Source organism: Bufo bufo, chromosome 4 (assembly GCF_905171765.1).
Source record: "Bufo bufo chromosome 4, aBufBuf1.1, whole genome shotgun sequence".
NCBI lineage: Eukaryota > Metazoa > Chordata > Amphibia > Anura > Bufonidae > Bufo > Bufo bufo.
In genome coordinates, this window is record NC_053392.1 from 547,161,894 (window position 1) to 547,177,635 (window position 15,742).

General features: G+C 42.3%; 1 protein-coding gene across 1 annotated transcript in view; it reads right to left on the minus strand.

Annotated features, from left to right (window-relative positions):
* PLEK (pleckstrin) overlaps positions 1–15,742 on the minus strand; it is a 64,809-nt gene that overhangs the window by 16,499 nt on the left and 32,568 nt on the right. Inside the window, exon 6 of the mRNA XM_040430049.1 lies at positions 11,617–11,721. Coding sequence (XP_040285983.1) covers positions 11,617–11,721 — 105 coding nt within the window. The remainder of the gene's footprint in view (positions 1–11,616; positions 11,722–15,742) is intronic.

The window sequence follows — 15,742 nt, forward strand, 5'->3', positions numbered from 1 at the left end:
TGTGAATCAGCCTGCTAGGCCTTTGATTTATTGCACCAACGAAAAATGCTGTTAACCCTTCCAGGACAGGAGTCCTATGTTCCCTGGTCGTTTGTTGCTGCTGCCAGTTTATCCACGGCTCAGTGGTGGGTGTTGACCACTGAAGTATTAAAGTCAACAAAGCCAAGTTTGTTTCCAGGACCTCCTGCCTGCTTTTGCTATCCCACGCCAAGTTGTGCCTGTTCCTGAGTTGCACCTTTTACCCTTATCCCCCTTTTCAGGTTGATCAGGGGTATTACCGCACTTGTTTTATATTATACCATTTTATTGTGCAACTTGATACTAAGGAACCGTGCCCGGAGACAGACTCAAAAGAACCTGAGCCTCTGAGATTTTTGCTCTTTTAAAAGGAAATGTGCCCAGAGATGGACTCCACCGCACGAGAGCCTCTGTGATTTATTAGGAAAATAACCTGGGTACGGACTCATGTTTGTTCTTTGAGCCTCCAAGAACTTTTATACTGTTTTATCTATTGTGCTGTTCTATTATGGACTTATTCATTGTCATGGACTATCCTGGTTATAATGTTACGCTGTGCCAGGTCAGCGCCCCAGTTCCATTCACTATCCTGAGGAGAAGAGAACGACGCCCCTTGTCACCACCCTTCACCTTTGCCAATTGGACCTGATATGAATGTAAATGCAGATGAATTACATATATGTATGCCTGCATGTTTCTTTTTCTGTTTCAGGTAGAGATTCCAGTTGGGCGAGCCCTGATGGAGTACGAGGTCGTACTCAGCTTAAAGCAGTGGGGTATGTAGTGTACGGGGACTGTAATGCCTGTCACTACAAAAGGGTCACTTGGTGTGCTGTCGTCCCTCCTTAATTATGGGGAAGTTGGTATATGTCATCTTTATAAATTGTCATGTAATGTAATGCTATGTATTTCCCTGTTACTGTGAAACTTGCATGTACAGGCCTGCTAGGGGTGTCATTCCAGCTTCTAGTCACTAGAGGGAGCTAGGGAGCCCTAGTTTATATAAGGCCCAGTCAGGGAAAGGAAAGTCAGTCTAGAGTCTAAAGTTGGAGTCTGGAGTTGGAGACTAGACCATGTCAGAGTCCAGTCCAGGCCTGAAGCCTGCGGACCAGGAGAGGGTATTGTAGTCCCTGTAACCGGGTTCCAGATCCAAGGAGAAGGTTCCCCTCCTGAAATTTATATATGCAGAAGCAGGAAGACCACTGTTAAACAGCCTGGGGTTCAGAAGTTTCTAGAGTGTGCTGAAGTTTCTAGAGGCTGAGGAAGCTGAGGGAGAGACAGAGGCATGTCAAGGAAAGCAAGAGGTACTCAAGATAACAGAGGAGGTACTTTATAAAGAGAGAACCAAGGATATACGCCAGAGTTAAGGTATTGGGCCTTGGAGAAGATTTTCTATGTCCCAGGATCAGCCAGGAATAGAGTGCAAGCTCCTGTACTGCAAGTCCTGTGTTTCACACTCTGAAGTCACCTTGCTTAATCTGTATTGCCTGCATCGACCGTATTGAAAAATCAACTGTATGCAAAGGAACTGTGCTTCCGTTAATGTCCCTATATGGAAACTACTAAAGTTGGAGTTTTGTTTTAACATCACGTGGTTCCTCAGTTATTCCTGCTATCAGCAAACGGCGTGCCACCGTTTAATTGGCACTGGCGTCACGAACATTTTCCTACCATCACCTGCCTATGCAGAGAGTCAGCCGTCTCAGGTTAGTGTCTATTGCACTACTACACCCAGGAACACATTTCTACACACAACTTGAGTACGCTGCAAATGTCACTGTCCGCAGCGGACACTGTCTACGGAAAAGTACACTGTATGTCACAGATATTTTTGGGATGTGCACACTTTACACAGGAGATGTGGCACAGCTAATGTCACTGTCCCCAGCGAACACCGTCTACGGAAAAAGTACACTGGATGTCCGATATTTTTTGGAAGTGCACACTTCACACAGGAGATGTGGCACAGCTAATGTCACTGTCCCCAGCGAAAACCGTCTACGGAAAAAGTACACTGGATGTCAGATATTTTTTGGATGCGCACAATTTACACTGGAGATGTGGCGCAGCTAATGTCTCTGTCCGCAGCGGTCACCGTCTATTGAAAAAGTACACTATGTCACAGATATTTTTTGGATGCGCACACTTTACACTGGAGATGTGGCGCAGCTTATGTCGCTGTCTGCAGTGGCCTAACTATTGTTCGCTATTTAGCGCAGGATGCGCTAAAAATTGATATTGCTGCCATACACAATAGTCCTTAGAAGGACTTTTGGGTCTGTAAAGTTTTAGCTATTTAGCGCAGGTTGCGCTAAAAATATAGATTGCTGCTGTCACACACAATAGTCCTTAAAAGGACCTTTGGATCTCTGAAAAGATTTGGTGGTAATAATATTCTTAAATCACTCCCTACACTGTCTGTCCCTTCCTCAGCACAGCTCTACCTGACTAAGAATGAGCCGAACATGCGTCATCGGGTGCTATATAGCACTCGATGACGCGTTCCGGCCAGCCAATCACTGTAATGCCATCAGCCAACATGGCTACGGCATTACAGTGAGGGCAGTACTTACCTGCACGTTTACTGGCTGCCTAGCAGCCAAGAAACGTGCAGGGCGGAGACTCGAGCATTGCGCTCGAGCACATGCGGTATTTGGCCAAAGGTGTTCCGCCGAGCATGCTCGATCATTACTAGTATTAACTAAACCACAATCTGAGTATCAGGAAACTACTAAAAGTAATGTAACTAACTAATGCAATCTTGCTAATAAAAAAGTCTTAACATAGCTGAGCGTGTCAAGTCTTTCACAAAAATACATTACTTATATACAGGTTTACAAAATTTTCCATGGTCAAGGTTCTTCTTCTGCGGTAATCTAGCATTATTGTTTAATTACTTATGTATGTATGTATGTATGATCGAGAATGAACATTCAGGACCTCCAGATTCAACCTTTTCTAGACCAATTATACAAAATTAATTGTTTGATTAATTATAGCCCTCAATGCCGTTTGCTAGTAGAGCCTCAAGCCCTTTTTAAAATGCTGACAAAGTATCTCTTGGGGTAGGGCATTCCATAGTTTGGCTACTCTAAAGAACCCTGTACATTACTCAACTGAGCAGATGATTGTCGGGAATGAACGCTTCCTGCTCATCAGTGGAGACCGCTGCATTTACATGCTCCTCCACAGTATAGGGGGAGTTGCGATCATCGTTCGTCCCCATACAGAATCATTGTTTGCCAGCAGCAGAGCATGATTACACAGCACAATCTGCTGCCGGCAAGCAATGCTTTAGGTGTCCGCACTAAAGAGCCTATTATCCAATGAACGTGTGTTTCTCTTGTTCATCGGGTAATCAGCGCTACCTTTACAGCAGCAGATTATTGCTAACGAGCATTTGTACAAACAATTGTTAGCGATTATCTGCCCAAACATTAGGCAGTCTAAAGGGGCCTTAACTGTAAAGAGTCCTTTCCTGTATTGATGTATAAATCACCTTTCCACCACATGTAATCAATGTCGCCTGGTCCATTGTAAAGTTCTTGGAATGAACAAATCATGTGCCAGTTCCTCGAATTAAACACACATCTATTTGTACATGTAAATGAGATTCCCTTTAGGACCTCTAACCCTTAGTACTGTCTAGAGATTTCTGAGAAAGGGGAGTCCAAGTGTCTCAAAATCTAGAAAAACTTGCAACTCCAATAAAATAGGGAGCTGAATAGATAAAAATATGGGCAGACAGTCCACAGTCCTTCACAATGTCATAGAAGTTAACTGCAGCTCTACCCAAAACTCTTCACAGCTTAATCATCAAGATAAGTCACCACAGTTCACACTGTGCGGGTAGATGAAACAAGCAATTATGTTACTTATGTGAGTATGATTATTAGTGTTGATCAAGCACCAAAGTGCTCGGGTGCTCGAATAGAACACTACGCAATGCTCGGGTGTTCTACCGAGCACAATGGAAGTCAATGGGAGAACCCCAGGCACCCCTGCATTGAAAAGGGCAGGGTGTCGGGACTCTAGTTCGGCTTAGGAGTCCTTGCTCTGACTCCATATATAGCTATATCCATATATGGAGTCAGTGCTTGGGGACTCCCCAGTGTATTTAAATCTAATTTCTGAAAAGTTTCTGCCAGGATTTGAACTCCCAACATTGTACATTAGAGGCAAGGACCTTATCCATTCATAGTAGTTTCTGTTGTAGTGACAATTCCTATTCAGCAGAAGACTTATTTTATATATCTGTGCTGGTTAACATGTAAATGTATAGTGTAGTGGTTAACATCCTTGCCTCTAATGTACATGGTAGGGAGGTCAAATCCTGGCAGAAGCTTTTCAGAAATTAGATTTAAATACACTGGGGTGTCCCCAAGCACTGACTCCATATATGGATATAGCTATATATGGAGTCAGAGCAGGGACTCCTAAGCCGAACTAGAGTTCCGACACCCTCCCCTCTACAGAGCAGGGGGTGCCTGGGGTTCTCCTATTGACTTCCATTGTGCTTGGGTGCTTGGTAGAACACCCGAGTGTCGCGAAGTGTTCTACTTGAGCCAACCAGCACCTTGGTGCTTGATCAACAATAGATTTTAGCTATAATATATTTACATATATTATTATATATTTTGAATATATAATATATTATAATACATGCAAATATATTATGGCTAAAAGTAGTTTACCACATATTATGCATTCATATATATCAGAAGTATGATTGTATCTATATATATATATATATATATACTAGCTGAAGGACCTGGCTTCGCTCGTGTATATTTAATCTATTTCATTTAATGTTTGTGTGTGTGTTAAAAGATATCAACACTATCCACTATAAGGGACATCTACAGCACCCCGCCCCCAAAACAGTGACCTCCACAGCCTCCCACACCTTAACACTGACCCCCCCACAGTGCCCCGTCCCTTAAAGTTGGACCTCCACAGCAGCCCACCCCCTTAACTTTGACCTTTACAGCAGCCTTCCCCTTTAACAGTGACTTTCACAGCATACCACCCCCTTGACAGTGACCTCAACAGGGGCCCGACCCCTTAACAGTGGCATTTACTGGATCGGGGGCATGTCCTTTAAACAGCTCACTCTAAGACAGCTGAGGAGTGGAGGGGCGTGGTCTAACCAGATCGTGGCGTGGCTTAGCGGGACCTAGAAGTGGGAGGGGGAGTGGCATAACCAGATCGGGGGCATGTCCTTTAGAACAGCTCATTCTAAGACAGAAGCACTGTGCTGTCTAAGTGTGAGCTGCAGGGAGAAAGTCACCCTCCCTCCCACCTTTGCAGCTGACAGATGTTGATTTTTACCTTCATTTTTTCAATCCCTGTCGGCTCAGGAGTGGGAGGGGGCATGGCCTAACCAGATCAGGGCGTGGATTAGCGGGACCTGGGGGCGGGATTTTAAGTCTTTTGAAGGTGGACACATTGTGGCAGGGGGCGTGTCTGGGCTTCTTCCTGCAAGAGTGACGCCCCTCTGGGTACCTTACTGGCTCATTTGCATAACAAAAAAACTGGATTTTCAGAGGATAAAAACATCTATTGCTAGAACAAAGGCACATCTTGAAATAAGGTACTAAGTGCTATTAGGCCATGGCTTTACTTCAATAGCGATTATCCTGGTGACAGATTTCCTTTAACCCCTTAAGGACTTAGGACGTACCGGTACGCCATGTTTGCCGAATCCTTAAGGACCCATGACGTACCTAACTTTAAAAGTACATTGCTGCGCGGCGGGGGTTAATCAGAACAGGATGTCCGCTGAAATCATCCAGCGAGCATCCTGTCACAACGCCGGGGGGGGTCATGTGACCCCCCCGCATCGGCGATCGCAGCAAACCACAGGTCAATTCAGACCTGCGGATTGTGGCTTTTACCTGTGCTTGCGGCGGCGATCGGCGGTGCCATCGGGTCCCCATGCGGCTGTAGGGGCACCCGATGGCATGGAAGGCAGCGCAATGCCTTCCTTAGGCATCAGCGCTGCCTTCCGGCGACGAGCCTGTGAGATCCAGCCCCCTGGATCTCACAGGCCGGAAGCTGTATGAGTAATACACACAGTATTACTCATACAGCCACTGCATTCCAATACAGAAGTATTGGAATGCATTGTAAAGGGGATTAGACCCCCAAAAGTTCAAGTCCCAAAGTGGGACAAAAAATTAAGTGAAAAAAAAAGTTGAAAAAATAAAGTTTACCCCCCAAAAAATTAAAAGTTTCAAGTAAAAATAAACAAAAATGTCATTTTTCCCAAATAAAGTAAAAAAAAATAGGTAAAAAATAGGGGGGGGGGGGGGGAAGTATACATAGTAGGTATTGCCGTGTCCGTATCGACCGGCTCTATAAACATATCACATGACCTAACCCCTCAGATGAACACCGTAAAAAATAAAAAATAAAAACTGTGCTAAATAAACCATTTTTTTGTCACCTTACACCACAAAAAGTACAACAGCAAGCGATCAAAAAGGTGTTTGCCCACCAAAATAGTACCAATCTAACCGTCACCTCATCCCGCAAAAAATGAGCCCCTACCTGAGACAATCGCCCAAAAAATAAAAAAAAATATGGCTCAGAATATGGAGACACTAAAACATCATTTTTTTTGTTTTAAAAAAGCTGTTATTGTGTAAAACTTACATAAATAGAAAAAAAAGTATACATATTAGGTATCGCCGCGTCCGCATCGACCGGCTCTATAAAAATATCACATGACCTAACCCCTGAGATAAACACCGTAAAAAATAAAAAATAAAAACTGTGCTAAATAAACCATTTTTTTGGCACCTTTCATCACAAAAAGTGTAATAGCAATCGATCAAAAACTCACACGCACCCCAAAATAGTGCCAATAAAACCGTCATCTGATCCCGCAAAAATCATACCCTACCCAAGATAATCGCCCAAAAACTGAAAAAATTATGGCTCTCAAACTATGGTCACACTAAAACATGATTTTTTTTGCTTCAAAAATGAAATCATTGTGTAAAACTTACATAAATAAAAAGAAAGTATACATATTAGGTATCACAGCGTCCGTAATAACTTGCTCTATAAAAATATCCCATTACCTAACCCCTCAGGTGAATACTGTAAAAAAATAAAAATAAAAACGTGTAAAAAAAAGCAATTTTTTGTCACCTTACATCACAAAAAGTGTAATAGCAAGCGATCAAAAAGTCACACGCACCCCAAAATAGTGGCAATAAAACCGTCATCTCATCCCACAAAAATCATACCCTACCCAAGGTAATCGCTCAAAAACTGAAAAAAGTATGGTTCTCAAACTATGGAAACACTAAAACATGATTTTTTTTGCTTCAAAAATTATATCTTTGTGTAAAACTTACATAAATAAAAAAAATGTATACATATTAGGTATCGCAGCGTACGTGACAACCTGGTCTATAAAAATATCACATGATCTAACCTTGCCTCACAAAAAGTGTAATATAGAGCAACCAAAAATCATATGTAACCTAAACTAGTACCAACAATACTGCCACCCTATCCCATAGTTTCCAAAATGGGGTCACTTTTTTGGAGTTTCTACTCTAGGGGTGCATCAGGGGGGCTTCAAATGGGACATGGTGTCAAAAAAACCAGTCCAGCAAAACCTGCCTTCCAAAAACCGTATGGCATTCCTTTCCTTCTGCGTCCTGCTGTGTGCCCGTACAGCGGTTTACGACCACATATGGGGTGTTTCTGTAAACTACAGAATCAGGGCCATAAATATTGAGTTTGGTTTGGCTGTTAACCCTTGCTTTGTAACTGGAAAAAAATTATTAAAATGGAAAATCTGCCAAAAAAGTGAAATTTTGAAATTGTATCTCTATTTTCCATTAATTCTTGTGGAACACCTAAAGGGTTAACGATGTTTTTAAAATCAGTTTTAAATACCTTGAGGGGTGTAGTTTCTTAGATGTGTTCAGTTTTATGGAGTTTCTACTCTAGGGGTGCATCAGGGGGGCTTCAAATGGGACATGGTGTAAAAAAAAACAGTCCAGCAAAGCCTGCCTTCCAAAAACCGTATGGCATTCCTTTCCTTCTGCGCCCTGCCGTGTGCCCATACAGCGGTTTACGACCACTTATGGGGTGTTTCTGTAAACTACAGAATCAGGGTCATAAATATTGAGTTTGCTTTGGCTGTTAACCCTTGCTTTGTAACTGGAAAAAAATTATTAAAATGGAAAATCTGCCAAAAAAGTGAAATTTTGAAATTGTATCTCTATTTTCCATTAATTCTTGTGGAACACCTAAAGGGTTAACAAAGTTTGTAAAATCTGTTTTGAATACCTTGAGGGGTGTAGTTTATAGAATGGGGTCATTTTTGGGTGGTTTCTATTATGTAAGCCTCGCAAAGTGACTTCAGAGCTGAACTGGTCCCTAAAAATTGGGTTTTTGAAAATTTCGGAAAAATTTCAAGATTTGCTTCTAAACTTCTAAGCCTTGTAACATCCCCAAAAAATAAAATATAATTTCCAAAATGATCCAAACATGAAGTAGACATATGGGGAATGTAAAGTAATAACTATTTTTGGAGGTATTACTATGTATTATAGAAGTAGAGAAATTGAAACTTGGAAATTTACAATTTTTTACAAATTTTTGGTAAATTTGGCATTTTTTATAAATAAAAATTATTTTTTTTGACCTTATTTTACCAGTGTCATGAAGTACAATATGTGACAAAAAAACTGTCTCAGAATGGCCTGGATAAGTCAAAGCGTTTTAAAGTTATTAGCACTTAAAGTGACACTGGTCAGATTTGCAAAAAATGTCCTTAAAGGGGTTATCCCACCTTCTAATTTCATCGCAGCGTCTCCTGTTTGCTCTGTACTAACGCCTATTTCCTGGGGCGTTGTCCTTTCTATTGATGGGCAGCTCGTCAGCGCTCTGCTGATCAGTTAACTCCGCCTCCCTTATTTGAGTGCGCGCTCCCGTTATAGCCGAACTTCATTCTGGGAGACGCCGCAGCACAAGGGAATGAAAAAACGCACATGCACGGCCAGCGGCGTGCGCGTTCATGGAAGAAATGCAGCCACACACTGGAAGGTGGTTTCTCTCGCCGCGCATGCGCGACCATTGCATTCGGCCGGCGAAAGGTGGCCGTAACTAAGGGAGGACACAGTACAACAATGAGGTAAAAGGGGGAGGTTTTTAGCGAGAAAGGTAGGAATTGGCTTAAACATTATATTTAGGAAAATGATCATTGTCGCAGCGTGGACAAATTAAACTATGATCCTTTTGATGGGATAACCCCTTAAAGGTGAAATAGGGCTGAGTCCTTAAGGGGTTAAAGCTCTCCTACAGCAGTGAAGAAAAATGGCTGGGTTGTTATGGAAACCTGGAGTAAAACTGTGTATGTGGAGACTGGAGGACCTGCGAGCTTCTATTCACTCATAAGGGTCATGTGACTAAGCTTCTATTGGCTAATGCATTTTTTGGGAATATCTCAGGAACGGTACATCCTAGAGAGCTGAGAGCTGGTCTAAAACCTTCCCAGACACCTGATGTACCCGTGTGCCAAATTTCGTGATTGTAAATGCGACGGTGCGGATTCCTTTAGCGAACATACACACACACACACACTCAGCTTTATATATTGGAGATATATATATATATTTATATATTTTTTTTTTTGTAATTACACATTTCTTTTGTGCCATAAAAAAATATATAAATTTAATTTCTATTTCGTAAATGTTTCTGCCAGGATTCAAACTCCCAACTTTGTACATTAGAGGCAAGGACCTTATCCACTCAGCTATAAAGCTGAATGCTAAACTGTGTCAGAAAAACCTCATAGGTGTATAGTGTAGTGGTTAACATCCTTGCCTCTAATGTAGGCTGGGAGTTCAAATCCTGGTGTAAACATTTCAGAAATAGAGATTAAATTTATATATTTTATATTTTTTTAGTAATTGTAAAAAATGTATGGCACAAAATACTTCTGATATATATGAATGCATAATATTTGGGAAACTACTACTGATATTTTAATCCATAATTTATTTACATATATTATATTGTAAATGAATAATAATATATGTAAATATATTATGGCTAAAAACTTATATAATATATATAAATGTTTCCGCCAGGATTCAAACTCCCAACCTTGTACAGTAGAGGCAAGGATGTTAACCACTTACACTATACAGCCGTAAGTTAACCTGCACAGAAATATAAAATAAGTCTTCTGCTGAATAAGAATTGTCACTACATCAGAAACTACTATGAGGTTTTTCTGACACAGTTTAGCATTCAGCTTTATAGCTGAGTGGATAAGGTCCTTGCCTCTAATGTACAAGGGATTCGTAGTTCAAATCCCTGCAGAAACTTTTCAGAAATAGATGCTAAATTACATTTAAATACACGGACTCTAGCATCGCGCTCGAGCACACGCGGTGTTTGGCCGAGCATGCTCGATCAACACTAATGATTATTTTACATACACTACATGACCAAAATAATCTGGACACTTGAACATCCAATTCACATTTATCTTATTCCAAATTCATGGACTTTACTATTTGGTCACTCTTTAGGGAAGCATTTCTAGATTTTAGGGCATTACTGAGAGGATTTTTATCCATAAACTCAAAAACATTATTGAGGAAGGGGCACTGATGTTTCAAGCTGAATGATGGAATGCTATATACTGTACATTTCAAGTCAACTCACTGGAATTTGATGGGATTGAAGTTAAGAGCAGTCTGGTTAAATTCAGCAAACCATTTTTAGTTAACTTTAAAAGAGTTTTCAAGGACTTTTTAACTGATACCAAGCACAGCCACTACACAATTTACGGCGTTGTGCTTGGTGAACTGATTGAAGGAAGCAGTGCTACTGCGACCCCCAGTGACTACTCAAACAGCTGATCAGCGGGGGTCTTAGGTGTTGGATTCCCACCAATCAGATACTGATGACCTATCATCAGTTAAAAAAAATCCCGGAAAAACCCTTTTAAAAGGACTGTTGGAATCATGAAGATCTTCCTCAAACTGCACTCCAATGATTTTTTTTTTCACCGGCTGAATTCTAGGAATGCAATTTGTCTTATTTCGGCTCAGTTGAATCCCTATATTGTCACCAAGTCATGTTATCCCCAGTCTGTCTACCAGACCTTGCTTTTCTGTGTTAATCTGTTTGTCAGTCAATCCTGTGTGACTTCCTGTGAACTACAAATCTCCCCTCATAGCTCTCAACCCTGTTCTCCCCATTTACTTTGTTCCATTTACTTTGGTCACCTCTTACATACAGTGCTGTTAAAAATATAATTTGTGCCTTATGTAAGGGAACAGGAGAGCAGTGATATCATAGGTGAGTCCCAACAGTGATTAGCTGCAGAGATATAACCTTCCCCTGATTCACATTAACTGTCTAAGTGTCTATATTATCTATGTGTGCTGTGTGCAGAATGTACAGTGTATTGTTATGACAAGCATCCTCACACTGCTCTTCCCTGCTGACAGGGAGAAACCTTTTACAAGCAGTAGGCAGAGATGAGGTGGAAGTTGGAACAAACAGGGTTATCATGTGCTTCATATACTTAAGTATTATTGTGTACATACTGACCTGCTTCAGTAAACATCCTTGCTTCACTATTATTCCTCGGAATTCATCTTTGACAATTGCATCATCATCGCTAGAGTTGTCTTCACAGAAAAATCCACTATCTGGCTGCACAGAGGAAACCACAGAAGATACTGAGAACATTCTAATGAGTCAGGTTTCAGTTTTATACTGTGAAAAATGTCAGACTGAATGACATCTTAGCAATGATTGACATATACAGTTGCAAGAAAAAGTATGTGAACCCTTTGGAATGATATGGATTTCTGCACAAATTGGTCATAAAATGTGATCTGATCTTCATCTAAGTCACAATAGACAATCACAGACTGCTTAAACTAATAACACACAAAGAATTAAATGTTACCATGTTTTTATTGAACGCACCATGTAAACATTCACAGTGCAGGTGGGAAAAGTATGTGAATCCCTAGACTAATGACATCTCCAAGAGCTAATCAATGAGATGAGATTGGAGGTGTTGGTTACAGCTGCCCTGCCCTATAAAAAACACACACCTGTTCTGGGTTTGCTTTTCACAAGAAGCATTGCCTGATGTGAATGATGCCTCGCACAAAAGAGCTCTCAGAAGACCTACGATTAAGAATTGTGGACTTGCATAAAGCTGGAAAGGGTTATAAAAGTATCTTCAAAATCCTTGCTGTTCATCAGTCCATGGTAGGACAAATTGTCTATAAATGGAGAAAGTTCAGCACTGCTGCTACTCTCCCTAGGAGTGGCCGTCCTGTAAAGATGACTGCAAGAGCACAGCGCAGACTGCTCAAAGAGGTGAAGAAGAATCCTAGAGTCAAAAGTCTCTGGCATATGCTAGCATCCCAAGAATATTGCTGAACTGAAACAGTTCTGTAAAGAGGAATAGTCAAGAATTACTCCTGACCGTTGTGCACGTCTGATCTGCAACTACAGGAAACATTTGGTTGCAGTTATTGCTGCCAAAGGAGGTTCAACCAGTTATTAAATCCAAGGGTTCACATACTTTTTCCACCTACACTGTGAATGTTTACATGGTGTGTTCAATAAAAACATGGTAACATTTAATTCTTTGTGTGTTATTAGTTTAAGCAGACTGTGATTGTCTATTGTTGTGACTTAGATGAAGATCAGATCACATTTTATGACCAATTTGTGCAGAAATCCATATAATTTCAAAGGGTTCACATACTTTTTCATAGTTGACAGTTTTTTTTGGATGCCTTTTTTGTGGTCAAATGAAGAACATTGGAATGTACTCTGTGTACCCCACAGTTACTTATGGTCTTACGTTTATGCATGTATTGCATATAAATAAAAGAGGTTGTGCACTGTTGTATGAGTGTGTGTGTTTGGCAGACCTGCGAAGGGAAAAATACCTGCTTTCTGATGTTGGCTCCCAGCTCCTGCTCTCTGGCCTCCACTGCTCCACTCAGGTCCCTGGATGTAAACTTCTGGTTTGACGCTGCTGCAGCCGATCTCTGGCAGTTGATACATGGTCACATGACACAAGGGGAGCAAGTCACCACAGGGACAACCAGGGACCAAGTGGAGCAGCAGAGGCCAGAGAGGGAAGGAGCCGGGTGCCAGCTTCAGGAAAGGTAAGGTTAGTATGCTTCTCTTAACAGGCCTGCCCAGGAGGAGCGTTTGCCAAACCTTCTGCCCAAACATGCATAACCCCTTTAAATATTGGTGTAGATTTATTGCCAGTGTTAACTTAGACTAGGCAGTCTCAAACTGTGCCAGATTTATCACATTGGCTGATGCTGGGGGATAAATCTGGCTCATCTTTAGACTGTCTAACTTTATATCACATATTTGTTGGCTTAGTTTACTGAAAATAAAGGCGCACATTTTTGCCTTATCAGTAATTAGCTATGTATACACATTTATACTACACAGGGGAATATGTCAACCACTGAAATGGAGCAGCTGTGCATTCAGTAAACATGGGGGAGTAAAATGTGTTTTCCGACTTCTCTCCCCATTATATTTTACTGTTGGAGAACTTGGAGACGGCTGCACCCACCACCCTGCTACTAGCTACTGTGTTGCTGCACCCTATGAGTACCATTACTCAAGACAGTTAGAGTTAGGACTCATGAACATGACTGTATATTGTATCTGCGCTCCATCCGCATGTTTTGCAGATTGAACATGACCCATTCATTTCTATGGGTCTGCAAAGAAAACGGACCACACACGGATGTAATCTGTGTGCTCTCCATACCATATGTGTCTGTTCCGCAAAAGGATAGAACCACAAAATGTTGACCATGGACCAATGACATCATAGGGTCTGCCCAAAAAAAATACAGACGCAACATGGAGGTGTTTTGCAGACAGCACAATGCTTACAGTGTGCATCAGGCCTTATACTACATTTAGGCTACCTGCACATGAATGCGGGTGAATTCACATGACAAATCCACACAAATTTCCCCGTGGATTTATGTGCATTTATGCAGAATATCCGCACCAAAATCCACAATGTCTAACAGCGGTTTTTGGTGCGAATTAGGTGTGGTTTTGTCGCAGATCTCACCCTTCCCTTGAAAAGGGTGAAATCCACAGCTAAAACTGCAAACATAATTGACATGCTGGAGATTTTGAAATGAGCAATGCAGGTCAATTTCTGTATGAAAAAAAGCTAAAAAAAAGTATATAAGATTAGTGTAATCTCATACACTTTGCTGGTATTGTAATACGCTGTGGTTTTTCTGCACAGGAATCCGTGCAGAAAAACTGAATGTATTTCGCAACGTGTGCAGGTGGCCTTAATGGGAGTAGGGGTAATCTGGGTTAAAGGGGCTTCTTTAAAATAAAAAAAACAATACTGCCTCTCTAGTGGTCCCCACCATCACCAATACTACATTTTTCCTGCAATGGCCCACATTTCCCAAGACAGCTGGACCCGCAGTGATCATTAAGCCAGCTTCATTTAAAATAAGAGGTGATTTACAGTACTGTGACAAATCCTTTTATACAGAGGATCTGTCAGTTCTCTTGACATGTATGTTTTTGTAAGTTTATAAATATTTTCTTAGAACTCCACATTGTTTCATCCTTCTGTTATTCCTCCGAAACACGTATGAATAAACATCAACTGTTAATTATATGTTATAGTTTACGACAGTGACGCCCAACCTACAGCCCGCGGGCCAAATCCGGCCCGTGAAGCTGTGTAATGCGGCCCGTGCGACTCCCTGGAAAAAGTCTATGATGTACTAATATGCCTTAGACTTTTCCCCCACATTCATCAGTGCAGTGAGCGCTGTGAACGGCACAGGCAGCGCAGCGATGCTGCCTGTGCCTGAAATAACCAATAGAAAAGCTCCTTACAGCAAGGAGCTTTGTTATTGGTTGGTATAGGAGCACGCCGGAGCAATACAGGTCCTGCAGCAGGGGAAGCCGTCAGAAGCTGGGAGGAGGAGGGGCCGGCTCCAGGGGTGGCTGTTGTAAGGAGAGCGGGGCGCGCTGACAGAGGACCTTGGGAAACATGAAAGGGCTGCTGGAGAGGTAAGGAGCCGTGGACTCCTGTGACTGGTCCCTGGTGACCCTGCTCCCCCTCCTCCTGTCACCCCACTAGTGACCCTGCTTCTCCCTCCTCCTGTCACCTCACTAGTGACCCTGCTCCCCCACAGGGAAGAAGCTGAAAAGACTCCACCGACTATGATGGGATCTGTTCAGTTTCCGTTCTGAATCTGTCTTTTTACCGGACCCAAAAGTGCTGCATGCAAGGCTTTTTTGTCTGATCTTTTGACAGAATCTGCAACAGAGGCTCCAAATGCAGCCTCCAACCCCACTAGTGACCCTGCTCCCCCCTCCTCCTATCACCCCACTAGTAGCCCTGCTCCCCCCTCCTCCTGTCACCTCACTAGTGACCCCTCCTCCTGTCACCCCACTAGTGACCCTGCTTCCCCCTCCTCCTGTCACCTCACTAGTGACCCCTCCTCCTGTCACCCCACTAGTGACCCTTCTCCCCCCTCCTCCTGTCACCTCACTAGTGACCCTGCTCCCCCCTCCTCCTGTCACCTCACTAGTGACCCCTCCTCCTGTCACCCCACTAGTGACCCTTCTCCCCCCTCCTCCTGTCACTTCACTAGTGACCCTGCTTTACCCTCCTCCTGTCACCTCA